This window comes from Neodiprion virginianus, chromosome 1 (assembly GCF_021901495.1).
Source record: "Neodiprion virginianus isolate iyNeoVirg1 chromosome 1, iyNeoVirg1.1, whole genome shotgun sequence".
NCBI lineage: Eukaryota > Metazoa > Arthropoda > Insecta > Hymenoptera > Diprionidae > Neodiprion > Neodiprion virginianus.
In genome coordinates, this window is record NC_060877.1 from 25,237,194 (window position 1) to 25,254,938 (window position 17,745).

The 17,745-nt window shown below is 40.1% G+C and overlaps 1 protein-coding gene and 1 long non-coding RNA gene across 2 annotated transcripts; one reads left to right on the forward strand and one right to left on the reverse strand.

Annotated features, from left to right (window-relative positions):
• Positions 1–1,794: 1,794 nt before the first annotated feature.
• On the reverse strand, positions 1,795–8,131 carry LOC124310252 (uncharacterized). The gene is made up of 3 exons (XM_046774064.1): positions 7,392–8,131; positions 7,162–7,299; positions 1,795–1,854 (listed from the first exon to the last, which is right to left on the reverse strand). The coding sequence occupies exons 1-3, from the start codon at positions 8,001–8,003 to the stop codon at positions 1,795–1,797; spliced, it is 810 nt and encodes a 269-aa protein (XP_046630020.1). The 5' UTR covers positions 8,004–8,131.
• A 1,372-nt stretch (positions 8,132–9,503) lies between these two features.
• On the forward strand, positions 9,504–10,337 carry LOC124297560 (uncharacterized). The gene is made up of 3 exons (XR_006906633.1): positions 9,504–9,565; positions 9,959–10,063; positions 10,304–10,337. It is a non-coding gene; the product is annotated as an uncharacterized LOC124297560 (long non-coding RNA).
• The last annotated feature ends 7,408 nt before the right edge of the window (positions 10,338–17,745 follow it).

Sequence of the window (17,745 nt, forward strand, 5' to 3'; positions counted from 1 at the left end):
TCGTACGCGACGGTATAAATATTATAAATACACGATAATTATTATTATTATTACTACTACTACTACTACTACTACTACTACTACTACTACTACTCTACTAATACTACTACTCTACTACTACTACTCTACTACTACTACTACTACTACCACATACATTAAATACTACTATTATATACATGATGAGGTAAAAATTAATAGGCGAATGAAAGAAAAGAAAAAAAAAACAAACCATTGTCCTTGTATCGTTCATATGTACTTAGGCAAAGGCAAGTATACAGCGTAGTCTGGGAAAAAAAAAGTTATATAAAACAGATCGTAGATCTAGACTGACAAGGGGTTCCTGACTTGTGTGTGTATCATTTCTGTAAATTTAACCAGAGAAATCGTAACGATGGCATTTATTGTAGAACAGATTTACTGACGATCGGATCGTCGTCGTTATATTATTTTACGAAAATATCGATCCCTTCCCATGCACGTGTAATCTATAGTAAGATAATCTTTCTATCATCTAAGCTCTCAAGTCGGCTCTTCAGAGCGTGATGTACGCATACATGAGTGTGTGTGTATGTGTGTGTGGGTGTGTGTAAAAATTTCGAACCGGTGATACAGAATACTCTGGGTTTTTGGGAATCCCTAGCAATAGAAGAAAGAAATAAAAAATAATTGAAAAAAAAAACAACCGAAATCAATGTTTAAATACTGTGATGTATTGACACGCCACTCGTTTCTTGATTAAAAAAAAAAAAAAAACATAAAATAAAAAATAATATGCTAGCATAATAGATTATTATTTAACGGCAACTGAACCAATGCTCAAGGATACTGTTGGTTTAAAGTAATAAAGAAAACCCGTAATAAGAACGTAATAATAAATTACGAGTTTTTTTTATAAATCTAATTCTCTTTTTGTCTCTTTCTATCTATTCTATCTATCTATCTTTTACCGTCTAAAACCTCAGTGTGTAATTACACGGTGCAATATAAGGATAACTTTTTTTTCATGCGCATGTCCAGTCGATAAGTTTTCATTTCAATATTGAAGGATCTACATACGTAACGTAATAATAATACTATATATATGCTGTATGCGAATGAATTACTTATTATTTAAATTGATGTTTTTAATTACAAATATTGCCTTGTCATTACCATTACCTGCACTATTACAATGTATATTTCACAAACGATATTATTCTTGACCAATGGCAGAGTGCTTACATAGCTAATGTACAGTTATCTTGATTCTGCACGGATTGAATTCTTTAACCCCATTTGATGTTCGTTGGATGAACAAAAAGCTCATTCCTGTCCAAATTTTTGCAAAAACCAACGAGTTCGTTGTCTTATTGAAAATAAAAATGAAAATTATTGAGATTTGTGCCTACACACTTCAAAACTCCGGAAAGAATCGGTTCGATAAACGCCAAATTGAAAATTAAAAACAAAACTTGGAATTTTTAGTAATAGTTTTAGGTATAATTATATTGAGACTAGATTATGCAATAGTTATCACATTATAGCAGTAGCTCTGTAGCAACTTAATCACATAGTAGATAATATTTCGTGCATGCTGTTGTAAAATACAGTCGTGTAGAAATGGAAGCATTGTTTTTCTACTATGTTTTTTATTACACAACGTACCTACCATATAGATCGTTCTGTATGCGATTTTATTCCAATTTCGATCGTTTTTCACCGGGATTCATCAAGTGATATCAAAGCTTGCAAATATTTTAGCAAATAGGTACAACAACGATTTCGCGAAGGGGTATTCAGCGTGAAATAATAATTCTACGTCGGCAGTTTTTCAGCTTCCGCAAAATTTATGGACATCATTACGATTAATTTTATCTGCGAATCAATAAGAATTATTGAAAATCGTTGAGTCATAGGTCGATAATCCAATTACCCTTCTTCAGCCGACACGGGATAAAAATTTTCAGGCAATTTTGATAAGAGTTAAAAAAGAGCCATTGCATATGCACGCAGCGTCACGTCAATACGTACATATTACATCTTACCGGTCATAAATTTCACGACGAGCAATAACGAAGAAGCGTGACGGAGATTATCCATTTTCTTTAATTTCCGCCGTCAACTCGAATCTCTACGTGTATGAAAACTCGCCAAGACGTGCCGACAGTGCAGACAGATGGATGAGCTTTTATATCTGCGAAATTTAGGGAAGCGGCCGGATTCAAAGGTGGCATACTAAATCGAACACGGCATTGTTCATGAGGGGAAAAGACGAAATAACGGAGCATAAACTTTTCCTCCGTTTACGTCGAAAGTTCAAACTCTCGGTTTGTTTTTTACCGGTCAATACTTACCTATTCTTTTAATTTATTTAACGTTTCTATTGCCAACGGATCTTCGATAAGTGACAGATTTCTTCTCTACATGTACGTAATTGCATCGGAGTGATTTCTGTATTATACTAATCCATATTGTGAAATCGTAGTATCCACCCGCCATTTCCGTTACAATGTTCAGGACACCGTTTGAGAAACCTTCATCGACCTTATGCCTCGAGCATACCTACAACTAGACAGAGTTTAGTTTATAGAACCTCTGCAGCCAATTAAATTACTCGGTAGGTACTTGGAATTCGCGTGCGATACGCCCGTTAATATAATTAATGCAACTCAAACTACGCCTAGTCGTACGTATAGTGTACATGCATGACGAGAGTGCTGAAGCCTTGTTGAAACGAACGATCATTATCGACCTGAAATTGTGGAAAATTAATGAAGTTCGGACGTTTTTAAGCTAAGGTCAATTTTAACTACCAAAGTCGTGGTTGTATAAATTTACATCTCTTACAGTTTTAGATGAATGAATTGCTTCGAGCTATCGTAACGACTTGAAAGGTCATTGATTTTTTTTTATCCCTATCGATATAGTCTTCATTATATTTTTGATAAAAAAATAAACATCATATTCTTATCTCAGGCTGAACGACAAGCGGATCAAAGAAGCGCTAATTGCGAAGGCGAAGGTCGCGCTAACGAGTTTCCAAGGTGATAATTCCACTTGCTTGAGATTTGTACAACAAGCACTTCTCCGAAAGCGTAAAACAAGCTAGTCCCTTGTCACATTCGCATAGCTTCATCCCTTTGGCAGCCTCCCAGTTCTAATTGGAGAAGACTTGTTGTATACAGTATTTCCTTCCCATGTAGACCCTGAACAATTCGTGAAATCATGACAATGTAACCGGGTTGCCCAGTCGCGCCCTAAAAAGCAGGGACATTGTCCCGGATGTAGATTCGCGACCCTTGGATCAACCCCTTCATAATCCTGCACGTATAACGTTCGCGGTGTTGGAAATAGTCGCAGAACGACGAAATAACCGAACACATATCGATACCCCCGAGGTCTCCTCGATATGTTTGACACGTTCGCCAGCGGCCTGCCGTTTCGTCCGTCTCACCTCGTTCGACTTGCGTTATGTGTAACGTGAAAATGGTCGAGGGGGTTTGCGAACTGAAGGTAGCTGTGGAGTGATATGAGGAAAATAGCGCGCGGGGGAGGAGACGAGTGCGTGAACGATCGGGGGAGAAGAATTTGACGAGGAGAAAGAAAGAAAGAAAGAAAGAAAAAAACTTTCGACGCTTTCCTTCGGGAACGGCTGCGGTGAACGCCAACCTTGTTGGCGCGAGTCCTCCATATCTTATGAGACTCGTACAAGTTTCGCTCTAGTCGTTACGAACTACCAAAGTAGATATCGCGAGCATAAGAAATATCCCGAAATAAAAAAGGAGAGTGATTGACAATAACGAGAGGAGAATAGAGGGGTACGAAATGGTAGCGTGTGACTTTACGTAAATATATCCATGTTACGCGTATTACCTCGGCTTTGCATTCACGGATAAGGAATCCGATCAGAAACACTTCGGGAATCTATACGAATGTCCCTCGAGATTGGGAAGCGTATATTATGGTACGTCGGCACGTATGCATTGTAAAAGGTTCGGGAGAGGCGACAAGGAATTTTGAAAATTGGTCAAATTCAGTTGGCGCGAGGCGTTGGAAGAGGTTTGTGGAGGTGGGAAAGAAATTTGGAACGGAGACGTGGCATCGAGCACCTTATACGTACGGTTAAAAAGCTAAGCTCGAGTCTGGAGAGACGAGACGCCTTTAAACTCACTTGGGAAAATCGCAGGGAGCCGTCAAGTGTATAAATACTGCTCTCATATACATGTGTGTACATAGGCATACAAACATGTACACGCCGCGACGGGGGATTAATTCCAAAAAGCCGTTTAGGTCCCGACCTGCAACGTGGCGAGTATGCCCATAAACTCTCAAAGAGATATCTCTCAACCCTCCCTGTTGACATTTAGGGCTAGATAATTTCCGCCAACAATACAATCTTGCAACCGGTGGATTTCACCCCCCGAACTAACGCCTCGCAACCGCCACCCCTGTGCTTGTGTTCGTGTATGTACGTACGCTTGTGTACCTTTGGCTCTCGGAACACCGGAGTAATTAGTGTTTCTCTGTTGCGTTCCCGGTATCGACGCACATACGTGCGTTTTATGCGGGTGATCGCTTCGTGTAATAGACGGGAAATTGAGCCCTTGCAACGCCACGCATCCCACGTACACGTACAATCTGCACGCTTCCTATTGTACCTACAAGGTGCAGTGTCCCGCAATTTGCGGATAGTTAGCTTGTACATCGTTGCTGCGGTGGGTGATAAATTAGGGTGTTAAACTGTAAGTGAAATTTTTTTATCGCGAATATTGACCAAGGGGTGACGCAACGTAGGGGTGCAACATCCCTTGGCGGGTGGAAAAATTTCAAATGAGACATTACGATGTTTATAATAAAGAGCTGAGAGAATACTACGAAAATTTTCGGTTTTTTCGGCTGTAACTGGTACAATCCGCCGATCACAGCGACTTCCTGTAACGATACTACGTTGAAATAGGGTTTGAAAAGATTGACGCTGGCCTTTTTTTTTATACCGCCGGAAATTTAGCTGCCAAAATTCAAAGGGGTTAGATATTAGATGTTAGATGTTTATTGAATATTTCCAAAGTAATGTTGGAAAACGTAAGGGTTGACCTTCTTTTCTTCGCGATTTCTGATGACGAATATATTCTCGTCTCAGAATCGATTTGCCCGACCATTTTCCCACTGATTGATATCAAGAACAGCGTAGGACAAACAGTTGAGGGAATATGCAGAAATTTGTTATTCGCAAATAAATTTCCATCCGCTGCTCGATATTATTGATACGACTTGATACGACTTGATACTGCACGCAATCGTTCTCTCTCTATCCTATAATAATCAAATATATTCAATAACGCATATATGACCTCGCAAAAGTTGTTAGTAATCGAACTTGATCGTTAAGAATTTGGAACTATTGATAAAGTTTTATAGGAATCTCGTGTGACCGACTTTAAACCGATTAACTTAATTTACGGCTTTGAAAATTTTCTCTCATATCCGCTTCCCTTAGACCAAACGATAGTCCGGGTTAACAGCGTCATGATGTGACTTGGAAAAATTAAGTTTAAGCTACTCGTTTACTGATTGACAAGCCTCACTCAAAGTCGACCCAATAGAAGAGAAGAAATAGCGAATTCAGTTCGCTTTTCCATTCCGCACCCCCTTAATTGCCATTGTTAATTTTTCACACTGATGATCCTTGGAATGAATTGTAAATCCGTGTATTTTATCCGTTGGCAATTGATACAAACAATCGCGACTTATTTGAATTGAAAAATTATGTTCACATTCCGGATGACATGGCGAGTCTTTATACAAGGTATGCATAGATATCTAGAATACCACGCCTTGCGAATTAGCTTTCCAGACAGAGATGAATGATGAATTTTAAGGACTGCATTATCGTTGTTGAATACTCTATGCCTCGTGGGAAACGAAAATCTGTAACGATAAAATTGATACACCGGATCATCGTCGACTTTAACTTATGAAATGTCCTACCATTTCCGAACACCTCCAACCATCCTATTTATCTATATTACTAGATTAGCTATGATATGAAAAGAGAAGAATTATTCATTTCGAAATGGGATTCTATTCGACGCGCAATCGATGTATTCCGTAACATTAGTATTCATAATTATTCCAACAACTTTTCATTTGCTCTCTCGATCTTGAATTTTCATAGGCATAGAATCGAAACGCTGTTTTAGCTGGTCGCAAGTGAAGTATCTGCGTTGGGTAGAGGAGCAGAATTGTTTTTCGTAAAGTATTCGGATGGAAAAAAATTCAGAGTAACTGTAATACATCACGGATGCGCTAATTTTGAACGAGACGAAATGGATGGTTCGTATATGAGACAGTATTTAACGCTGCGTAGTGATTTAAAGACCTAACAAGGTGATAGGGAGAGAAAGAACGAAGCTTTTTAACACTTCGAGTGTATTTTAACACACATTTGAAAGATACGAGCAAAATTTTTCATCATCCAACTGTCGCAGAACGGCAGCGTTATTAGCCGACCCGTTCACTGAAGAATACATCTTCAGTCAACGGCTGACCATCGAAGGGCCTGGCCGTTTGAGTCTGGAATCGGCAGGACAGATAAAGTGTGTATTTCTTGTATGAAACGTGAAAACTGAGCTCATTATACATCATATCATATCATCGTACATCACACATCATACATCATACATCATACATCATACATCATACATCATACATCATCATACATAGTATTAAAGGTCGAAACCAAAGTTCCGATGTCGGACGTTCAGAAAGTGACGTCACCAATTCAAAATCAGCTAGCCGAATTCCTCAGTCTGGAACGAACCGCGCAGTAGAGCGGACGGATGAGAGTCGCGCTCCGCAAATTTCGAGTACCGGGTTCTCAACCTCTCGGATCCCGCGCTTCGGGTCCGCTACGCGGTGAAACTCGACTTCCAGGATAAGCGCTCCGTGGTTCCTGGTTCATATTTACAATAAATTATTTCAATTCGTTTTTCGCGCAAGCCCAAATTCAGTAGCTGTCAGTGGGCTGATAAAATTTCTATAACTTTATAATCTTCTCATAATCTTTTCGGTGAAATACATCGATAAAAAAATTACGTTAAACCTTACCTATGGAAAAAAGATGGAATAGCAAAAAGATTTGGATAGGCCATCTATGGTGAAAGTAAAAAAGAAGGTAAGTACCTTTGTATTATACAGCATCCTAGCATGAGGTTCAGGACATTTGTAATGTGATACAGCTACATTTGCTTCGGCTTGCAGTTTTTTAACAATATCACTCATTTCGATGTTCAAATTTTGAACTTTGGCAATAATGTAATGCTATGATATAAATTATGCTCATTTAATGCGATGGTTCTCCACTAACTATATAGCTATGTGTCTATTACGTAACGAAATGGATGAATATTTACTTGATAAAGACTCAATGGTAGCGTCAAAGTACTTCTTGCTATAACTGTGGTTAAAACGATGGTTGCCCACCATGGTAAACCGGTCGTAGACTGAAATGTGACCAAAGTATATTGTACAAATTCAGCAGGTGTGCTCTCCGATATATCTTTCCAAACTCCAGTTAACCGGACTTGCGGTACATACTGTGTCGTTTCACTTGAGAATTGCCTGACTCTAAAATGTTTAGGATGGAGAACCGTATAGCGAGTGCGATTGGCGAGCAATAACATCGAATTAATCAAAGGTTTGCTGCAATTTCTTGAAATGTTGATTCCGGTGTGTGAAGAACGTAAACCCGTTGCACTCTGTGTATTGAACTGAGACGGCGTATTTCGATCGAAATTAAATAAACTATCTTTACCTGCAACGGGTGACATAGTCTTCGACATGTGAATTACAAATGTTAGACTATTTCCACTGTCAATGTGACTGGCACCCTGGTTCAGGTTAAGGTGATGAGTTGATCGCCGTAGATAACTCACGAGTCTCACATTGACTGAACACATTGATACAGCATGTGTGAAATTTAGACTTCGTTGGAAGTAAAAATTATAATTTACGGAACGTAGCATTTCAATGATATAATTTCAGTATCTTCGAATAACCTCTCACAAGTCAAGCAGGCTCGATGGCGCGTCGGAAGACCGTTTGGAGCATGGTTTATGGTTCAGCAAAATGCTGTTGCTCCGTTAGCGCTCCGTAGCAGGCATCCGTCGCCTCTGCCGCGGCCTATGTTTAATTGGGATTCGAGCGCTCCGCTGTCGGAAAGCGACGTCTGATGCGCGCTGAGTACGAATAAAGATAGCATTAAACCGGCAGCATTTTAACGCTGACTGAAGAATATAACGACGGATAACCCTGGGTAAATTTTTGTGACCAGTTTTCGGCGAGCAAATGTGCCTGGGTGGACCTGGGAGCGTAGGAGAATAAATTTCTTCCACACTTCGTAGCAAAACAGTGATTTAATTAAAGTATGGGTACCCGAGAGAAGAATGTGTACATAGATCATGAATAATAATGGACCAGATGTAACAATGATGCGGAGACCAGAAAGTATAAATGCATATGCGGTCCGTGTACAATACAAATATATATGATCCATTTTCCAGGAGACAAACTAGATTTTCTGCAATAATACGGCTATAAAAGGAGAATGGTAGAATCATTCATTTCGAAATGGAATTCTATTCGACACGCGCTCGATGTATTCCATAACATTATTGTTCATAATTATTCCAACTTTTCATTTGCTCTCTCGCTCCTGAATTTTCCTAGGCATAGAATCGAAACGCTGTTTTAGCCAGTGGCGAGTAAAGTATCTACGTTGGGTAGAGAAGCAGAATTGTTTTCAAAAAGTGGTCGTATGGAAAAAAATTCATAGCCACTGTGATACATCACGTATGCGCCAATTTTGATCGGGATAAAATGCATGCTCCGTATATGAGACAGTATTTAACGCAGTGGCATGATTCAAATACCTAAAAAGGTGATTGTCGGCGATTTCTTTTTTTTTTTTTGATAAAGAGAGAAAGAACGAAGCTTCTTAAATCTTCTAGTGTATTTTAACACACATTTGAAAGGTAAGAGCAAAAATTTTTATCATCCGACTGTAGTTGAACGGCAGCGTTATTAGCTGACCCGTTGACTGAAGAATATGTCTTTAGTCAAAGGCTGACCATCGAAGGGCCAAGCCGCTGGAATCGCCAGGAAAGATAACATGCGTATTTCTTGTCTGTAATGTGAAGACTAAAATCATTATACATCTTGTCATATCATAGATCATACATCATACATCATAAATAGTATTAAAATTCGAAACCAAAGTTTGGATGATCGGATGTTCAGAAAGTGACGTCACCGAAATTTTTTTTTCTCTTGACGTCATCGATCTATAGTAATCAGCTAGTCGAATTCCTCAGTCTGGAAACAACCGCGCAGTAGAGCGGACGTTTGAAAATCGCGCTCCGCAGATTGCGAGTACCGGGTTCTCTACCACCTGGATCCTGCGCTCTAGGTTCGCTTCTTGGTGCACCTCGAGTTCCAGGACAAGCGCTCCGTAGTTTCTAGGCTCCAGGTCCTCTACCTGGTGAAACTCGACTTCCAGGACAAGGTGGAGGCGAAGGATTTCTACACAGTGAGTAAATTTTTATAATATTTAAAGGCAATTGTAATTATATTGCATCTAACATTATTTTAACTTCTCATGTATACAATAAATTATTTCAATTGATTTTTCGTGCAAGCCCAAATTCAGAAGCTATCAATGCGTTTGCAAAATTTCTAATTTTTCATAATTTTCCTACGATCTTCTTGGTGAAATCTGTCAAAGGAAAAATTATGTTAATCCTTCAGCAGTATTCTTCATGTGTTCTAATACTGAAAATATTTTTTAGTATTCGATATGGTATTATATAGCTATAAATGCGCTAATGAAATTTATTATATTGGATGACTTGATTGATTATACTAATCCTTACACAATATTTTCGATATGTTCCTATACTGAAAATATTTATGACTATTGAAGGTACAACCCAAGGTGGTTATCGGTGGTCGTTGGAGGTGGTCGGAGGTGGACGAGGAGGAGGACGAGGACGACTAGGAGAAGAAGGTGGCTGAGGATTTGTGCTCGGTGAGTAAAACATTTTTATAACATTTGATGGCAATTGTAATTATATTTCATCTAAAATATTTCAAACTTGTCATGTTTACATTAAATTATTTAAATTCATTTTCCGCGCAAGCACAAATTCGGTAGATATAAATGCGCTAATAAAATTTATTATATAATTGATTAGTTAATTAATTACATCATTCTTTACACAATATTTTTAATGTGTTCCTATACTGAGAATATTTATTACTATTCCAGGTATAACCCGAGGTGGTTGGCGGTGGTCGAGCTGGACGAGGTGGAGGACAAGGATTCGTGCTCGGTGAGTTTAACATTTTTACAATATTTGATGAAGTAGAATCAGCATCAGGAGTAGGATCAGGGGAAGATGTAGAAATAGGAGTAGAAGTAGGAGTAGTGGTAGGAATAGGACTCGGAGTAGGAGTATGAGTAGAAGTAGGAATAGTAGGAGTTGGAGTGGGATTAGGAGTAGGAGTAGTCGGAGTAGGAATAGGAGTAGTCGTCGTAGTAGGAGTAGGAGCAGAAGTAGGTAGGGCGGGGTGGGTCGTTAGAGGGGAGGGGAGGCGTGGGAAGGGGATATTATCATATCAAGTTATCAGTAATAAGCAATTGCGGGTAAAATATTAGCTTACTTTTGTGAGTATTTATGAATATAGCCTCTATGAATATTCATTGTTGGTGTATAAGGTCTGGAAACGTACCTACTTTCTGTAAGAGATGTTGAAGATTTTCAACATAATTATGTTTCAGTTCTATGCCCCACCTAGTGATCAACTAGTACATATCCTCCGACGTGACATCGCTGTGCTACGTGTAAAGAAGAAAAGATTTATTAAGATGCAAATCGCTCCTCTCTTCTTGTCATTGTGCTTTCCGCCATTGTTGTGCTGTGTGTTTAAAATTTAGGACAGTATATAATATAGAATAACAGGTACAGCTACGAATATAACATTACAATAAATCTTATAGAAATGAGCTCTCATTGAGATTTCTCTGTATTTATAACTCGACGCGAGAAGGCAAAAATCAATGTAATGCCATCTGTAAAGTAATTGGACTCGTATTTGCACTACGAGAACTCGTTGGGCATTTTGCGGTGAAGTTTGAAAAATTGTTGTACAAGACATTAAATAACTATAAAAATGGATAAAAAATATTATCCCCAATTGTGAATGTAGCTAATACGGCTTTAACCGTATATTGATTATGTTAATGATCTATTGTTACAAGATCGGAATTAGATAAGCTCTCTAAATACTTTTGTTCAGTCTATTAATTTATATCATGTATATGTAAATGTATATTTCTTCAGTTTATACAATCACTGCACTAGGATTACCCTTGCCACGTTTTATGTTGCGCTTGTGTAATTTGTATATTATTAACCTTACGTTTTACTCTATTTGCGACAAGTTGTGAGTGTTTCTAATTTCTTGGCAATTATTTATGTACATGTATGTGTATATATGTATATGTATACATATGCATGTGTATATACATATATACACATGTTTAAAACTAGATTTTTACAATAAACACAGAGGTTTTAGTATATTCACATACGGATTTCTGTGTATAGGTATACTTGAACTAAAATATCCTTATCTCTAATACGGAGTTCTTCGTAATTCGCATTTGTTCTTGTAACCCAATGTCCTACATACGATAGCAAAAATCGAGATCCAACTTAACTGAGTCTCAAAGCCCTGTTGACATAAAAGCAGCTATTTGATAGAAATTATAGTTTATAGTTTACACAGCCTATTGCATGATATTTCATCATAAATACATATGTTTCAATGTACTTAGGAATAATTTATCAAATGTACAGAGGTCATGTGCAAATAATAAATGAATTCGACCGCAGTTTTACGTATTCATTAGAGCTTTAACAATAAATTTAAGCTTTGTTACTTCTTTTATTTTATTATGGATAATCAAAAATATTTCCGACTATTCGTGCTGTGGAAGCATGGGGATTAAACCAAATGTAGCAAAGGATTAGAAACAGTGTATGTAGAGTACGGGTATTTTTCTAATAATGCAAACACGTGCCGCTAGCTTAGTTTTGACATATCTAGAATACCACGCCTTGCGAATTAGCTTTCCAGACAGAGACGAATGATGAATTTTAAGGACTGCATTATCGTTGTTGAATACTCTACGCCTCGTGGGAAACGAAAATCTGTAACGATAAAATTGATGCACCGGATCATCGTCGACTTTAACTTTTGAAATGTCCCACCATTTTCGAACACCTCCTACCTCCCCCTGCCACCTCCGACCATCAATGGCCACTTTCGACCACCCCCTATCACCTTCTGCCAGCGCCGACCACCTCCTACCATTTCCGAACACCTCCAACCATCCTATTTACCTATATTACTAGATTAGCTATGATATGAAAAGAGAAGAATTATTCATTTCGAAATGGGATTCTATTCGACACGCGCCCGATGTATCCCATAACACTAATATTCAAAATTATTCCAACAACTTTTCATTTGCTCTCTCGATCTTGAATTTTCATAGGCATAGAATCGAAACGCTGTTTTAGCTGGTCGCAAGTGAAGTATCTGCGTTGGGTGGAGGAGCAGAATTGTTTTTCGTGAAGTATTCGGACGGAAAAAAATTCAGAGTAACTGTAATACATCACGGATGCGCTAATTTTGAACGAGACGAAATGGATGCTTCGTATATGAGACAGTATTTAACGCTGCGTAGTGATTTAAAGACCTAAGAAGGTGATAGGGAGAGAAAGAACGAAGCTTCTTAACACTTCGAGTGTATTTTAACACACATTTGAAAGATACGAGCAAAATTTTTCATCATCCAACTGTCGCAGAACGGCAGCGTTATCAGCTGACCCGTTAACTGAAGGATATATCTTCAGTCAACGGCTGACCATCGAAGGGCCTGGCCGCTTGAGTCTGGAATCGGCAGGAGAGATAAAGTGCGTATTTCTTGTATGAAATGTGAAAACTAAAATAATTATACATCATATCATATCATCGTACATCATACATTATATCATATCATCACACATCATACATCATACATCATCATACAGAGTATTAAAGGTCGAAACCAAAGTTTGGATGTCGGGTGTTCAGAAAGTGACGTCACCAATTCAAAATCAGCTAGCCGAATTCCTCAGTCTGGAACGAACCGCGCAGTAGAGCGGACGGATGAGAGTCGCGCTCCGCAAATTTCGAGTACCGGGTTCCCAACCTCCCAGATCCCGCGTTTCGGGTCAGCTACGCGGTGAAACTCGACTTTCAGGACACGCGCTCCGTAATTTCTTTACTCGAGGTCCGCTATCTGGTGAAACACGACTTTCAGGACACGCGCTCCGTAATTTCTTTACTCGAGGTCCGCTACCTGGTGAAACACGACTTTCAGGACACGCGCTCCGTAATTTCTTTACTCGAGGTCCGCTACCTAGTAAAACAGGACTTTCAGGACAGGCGCTCGGTGAAACACGACTTTCAGGACACGCGCTCCGTAATTTCTTTACTCGAGGTCCGCTATCTGGTGAAACACGACTTTCAGGACACGCGCTCCGTAATTTCTTTACTCGAGGTCCGCTACCTGGTGAAACACGACTTTCAGGACACGCGCTCCGTAATTTCTTTACTCGAGGTCCGCTACCTAGTAAAACAGGACTTTCAGGACAGGCGCTCGGTGAAACACGACTTTCAGGACACGCGCTCCGTAATTTCTTTACTCCAGGTCCGCTACCTGGTGAAACACGACTTTCAGGACACGCGCTCCGTAATTTCTTTACTCGAGGTCCGCTATCTGGTGAAACACGACTTTCAGGACACGCGCTCCGTAATTTCTTTACTCGAGGTCCGCTACCTAGTAAAACAGGACTTTCAGGACAGGCGCTCGGTGAAACACGACTTTCAGGACACGCGCTCCGTAATTTCTTTACTCCAGGTCCGCTACCTGGTGAAACACGACTTTCAGGACACGCGCTCCGTAATTTCTTTACTCGAGGTCCGCTATCTGGTGAAACACGACTTTCAGGACACGCGCTCCGTAATTTCTTTACTCGAGGTCCGCTACCTGGTAAAACAGGACTTTCAGGACAGGCGCTCGGTGAAACACGACTTTCAGGACACGCGCTCCGTAATTTCTTTACTCCAGGTCCGCTACCTGGTGAAACACGACTTTCAGGACACGCGCTCCGTAATTTCTTTACTCGAGGTCCGCTACCTGGTGAAACACGACTTTCTGGACACGCGCTCCGTAATTTCTTTACTCGAGGTCCGCTACCTGGTGAAACACGACTTTCAGGACACGCGCTCCGTAATTTCTTTACTCGAGGTCCGCTACCTGGTAAAACACGACTTTCAGGACACGCGCTCCGTAATTTCTTTACTCCAGGTCCGCTACCTGGTGAAACACGACTTTCAGGACACGCGCTCCGTAATTTCTTTACTCCAGGTCCGCTACCTGGTGAAACACGACTTTCAGGACACGCGCTCCGTAATTTCTTTACTCGAGGTCCGCTACCTGGTGAAACACGACTTTCAGGACACGCGCTCCGTAATTTCTTTACTCGAGGTCCGCTACCTGGTGAAACACGACTTTCAGGACACGAGCTCCGTAGTTTTTGCGCTCAAGGTCCACTACCTGCAGGAACTCGACTTCCAGAACAAGCGCTCCGCAGTTTTGGCTGTCCAGGTACTTGACCTGATGACTTTTGACCTTCGGGAGTAATTTTGCGTAGTTCCGGCTGTATAGGTTCGCGATCTCGTGACTTTTGACCAAGCACTGCGTAGTTTCTGCGCGGGTCCGCTACGCGGTGAAACTCGACTTCCAGGATAAGCGCTCCGTGGTTCCTGGTTCATGTTTACAATAAATTATTTCAGTTCGTTTTTCGCGCAAGCCGAAATTCAGTAGCTGTCAGTACGCTAATGAAATTTCTATAACTTTATAATCTTCTCATAATCTTTTTGGTAAAATTCGTCGATAAAAAAATTATATTCAACCTTACACATTATCTTTGATTTGTTCTCATGCTGAAAATATTTATCAGTATTCGAGGTATAACTCGAGGTGGTTGGCGGTGGTTGAAGGTGTTCGGAGTTGGACGAGGAGGAGGACGAGGAAGACAAGGAGATGAAAGTGGACGAGGATTTGTGCTCGGTGAGTAAAACACTTTTATAATATTTGATGGCAATTGTGATTATATTTGATCTAAAATATTTCAAACTAGTCATGTTTACATTAAATTATTTCAATTCATTTTTCGCGCAAGCACATATTCAGTAGCTATGAATAAGCTTATACAATTTATTATATTATCAAACAATTAATTAATTATATCAATCCTATACAATATTTTTGATGTGTTCCTATACTGAAAATATTTACATTAAATTATTTCAATTCATTTTTCGCGCAAGCACATATTCAGTAGCTATGAATAAGCTTATACAATTTATTATATTATCAAACAATTAATTAAATATATCAATCCTATACAATATTTTTGATGTGTTCCTATACTGAAAATATTTACATTACATTAGTTCAATTCATTTTTCGCGCAAGCACATATTCAGTAGCTATGAATAAGCTCATACAATTTATTATATTATTGAACAATTAATTAATTATATCAATCTTTATACAATATTTTTGATGTGTTCCTATACTGAAAATATTTACATTCAATTATTTCAATTCATTTTTCGCGCAAGCACATATTCAGTAGCTATGAATAAGCTTATACAATTTATTATATTATCAAACAATTAATTAAATATATCAATCCTATACAATATTTTTGATGTGTTCTCATACTGAGAATATTTATTACTATTCCAGGTATAAGCCGAGGTGGTTGGCGGTGGTTGGAGGTGGTCGGAGGTGGACGAGGTGGACCAGGAGGAGGACGAGGACCAGGAGGAGGACGAGGTGGACGAGGAGGAGGCGGGGTGGGTCGCGGGAGAGGAGGGGCGGTGGAGGGGGAGGGAAGGGGCAGAGGTGGGCGGGGAAGGGGGTGAGGTGGGAAGGGAAGGGGTGGGGAAGGGGAAGGGAGAAGGGGGCGGGGGAAGGGGGAGTGGGCGGGGGAGGGGGAACGGGAGGGGGAGGGGGAGGGGGAGGGGGAGGAAGATGGGGAGGGGGGAGGGGGAGGGAGGGCGGGAGGGCGGGAGGGAGGGAGGGTGGGAGGGAGGGCCGGGCGGGGGGCAGGGTGGAGGACGAATGTCAGTGCGAACCCGTTGGAGTTAATAGAGCAGAACCGCCCCCCCCCCCCCTACACGCCCGCCCCCTGGCCCTCCCTCCCACCCTCCCTCCCTCCCGCCCTCCCGCCCTCCCTCCCCCTCCCCCTCCCCATCTTCCTCCCCCTCCCCCTCCCCATCTTCCTCCCCCTCCCCCCTCCCCCTCCCCCTCCCCCTCCCGTTCCCCCTCCCCCGCCCACTCCCCCTTCCCCCGCCCCCTTCTCCCTTCCCCTTCCCCACCCCTTCCCTTCCCACCTCACCCCCTTCCCCGCCCACCTCTGCCCCTTCCCTCCCCCTCCACCGCCCCTCCTCTCCCGCGACCCACCCCGCCTCCTCCTCGTCCACCTCGTCCTCCTCCTGGTCCTCGTCCTCCTCCTGGTCCACCTCGTCCACCTCCGACCACCTCCAACCACCGCCAACCACCTCGGCTTATACCTGGAATAGTAATAAATATTCTCAGTATGAGAACACATCAAAAATATTGTATAGGATTGATATATTTAATTAATTGTTTGATAATATAATAAATTGTATAAGCTTATTCATAGCTACTGAATATGTGCTTGCGCGAAAAATGAATTGAAATAATTGAATGTAAATATTTTCAGTATAGGAACACATCAAAAATATTGTATAAAGATTGATATAATTAATTAATTGTTCAATAATATAATAAATTGTATGAGCTTATTCATAGCTACTGAATATGTGCTTGCGCGAAAAATGAATTGAACTAATGTAATGTAAATATTTTCAGTATAGGAACACATCAAAAATATTGTATAGGATTGATATATTTAATTAATTGTTTGATAATATAATAAATTGTATAAGCTTATTCATAGCTACTGAATATGTGCTTGCGCGAAAAATGAATTGAAATAATTTAATGTAAATATTTTCAGTATAGGAACACATCAAAAATATTGTATAGGATTGATATAATTAATTAATTGTTTGATAATATAATAAATTGTATAAGCTTATTCATAGCTACTGAATATGTGCTTGCGCGAAAAATGAATTGAAATAATTTAATGTAAACATGACTAGTTTGAAATATTTTAGATCAAATATAATCACAATTGCCATCAAATATTATAAAAGTGTTTTACTCACCGAGCACAAATCCTCGTCCACTTTCATCTCCTTGTCTTCCTCGTCCTCCTCCTCGTCCAACTCCGAACACCTTCAACCACCGCCAACCACCTCGAGTTATACCTCGAATACTGATAAATATTTTCAGCATGAGAACAAATCAAAGATAATGTGTAAGGTTGAATATAATTTTTTTATCGACGAATTTTACCAAAAAGATTATGAGAAGATTATAAAGTTATAGAAATTTCATTAGCGTACTGACAGCTACTGAATTTCGGCTTGCGCGAAAAACGAACTGAAATAATTTATTGTAAACATGAACCAGGAACCACGGAGCGCTTA

Coding starts and splice junctions, on each gene's coding strand:
- LOC124310252 (XM_046774064.1), bottom strand. CDS start 8,003: ATGCTACGTTCCGTAAATTATAATTTTTACTTCCAACGAAGTCTAAAT. Junction 7,300..7,391: donor TACCATTGAGTCTTTATCAA/GTAAATATTCAT, acceptor TTTATATCATAG/CATTACATTATTGCCAAAGT. Junction 1,855..7,161: donor GGATGCTGTATAATACAAAG/GTACTTACCTTC, acceptor ATTGATTCGCAG/ATAAAATTAATCGTAATGAT.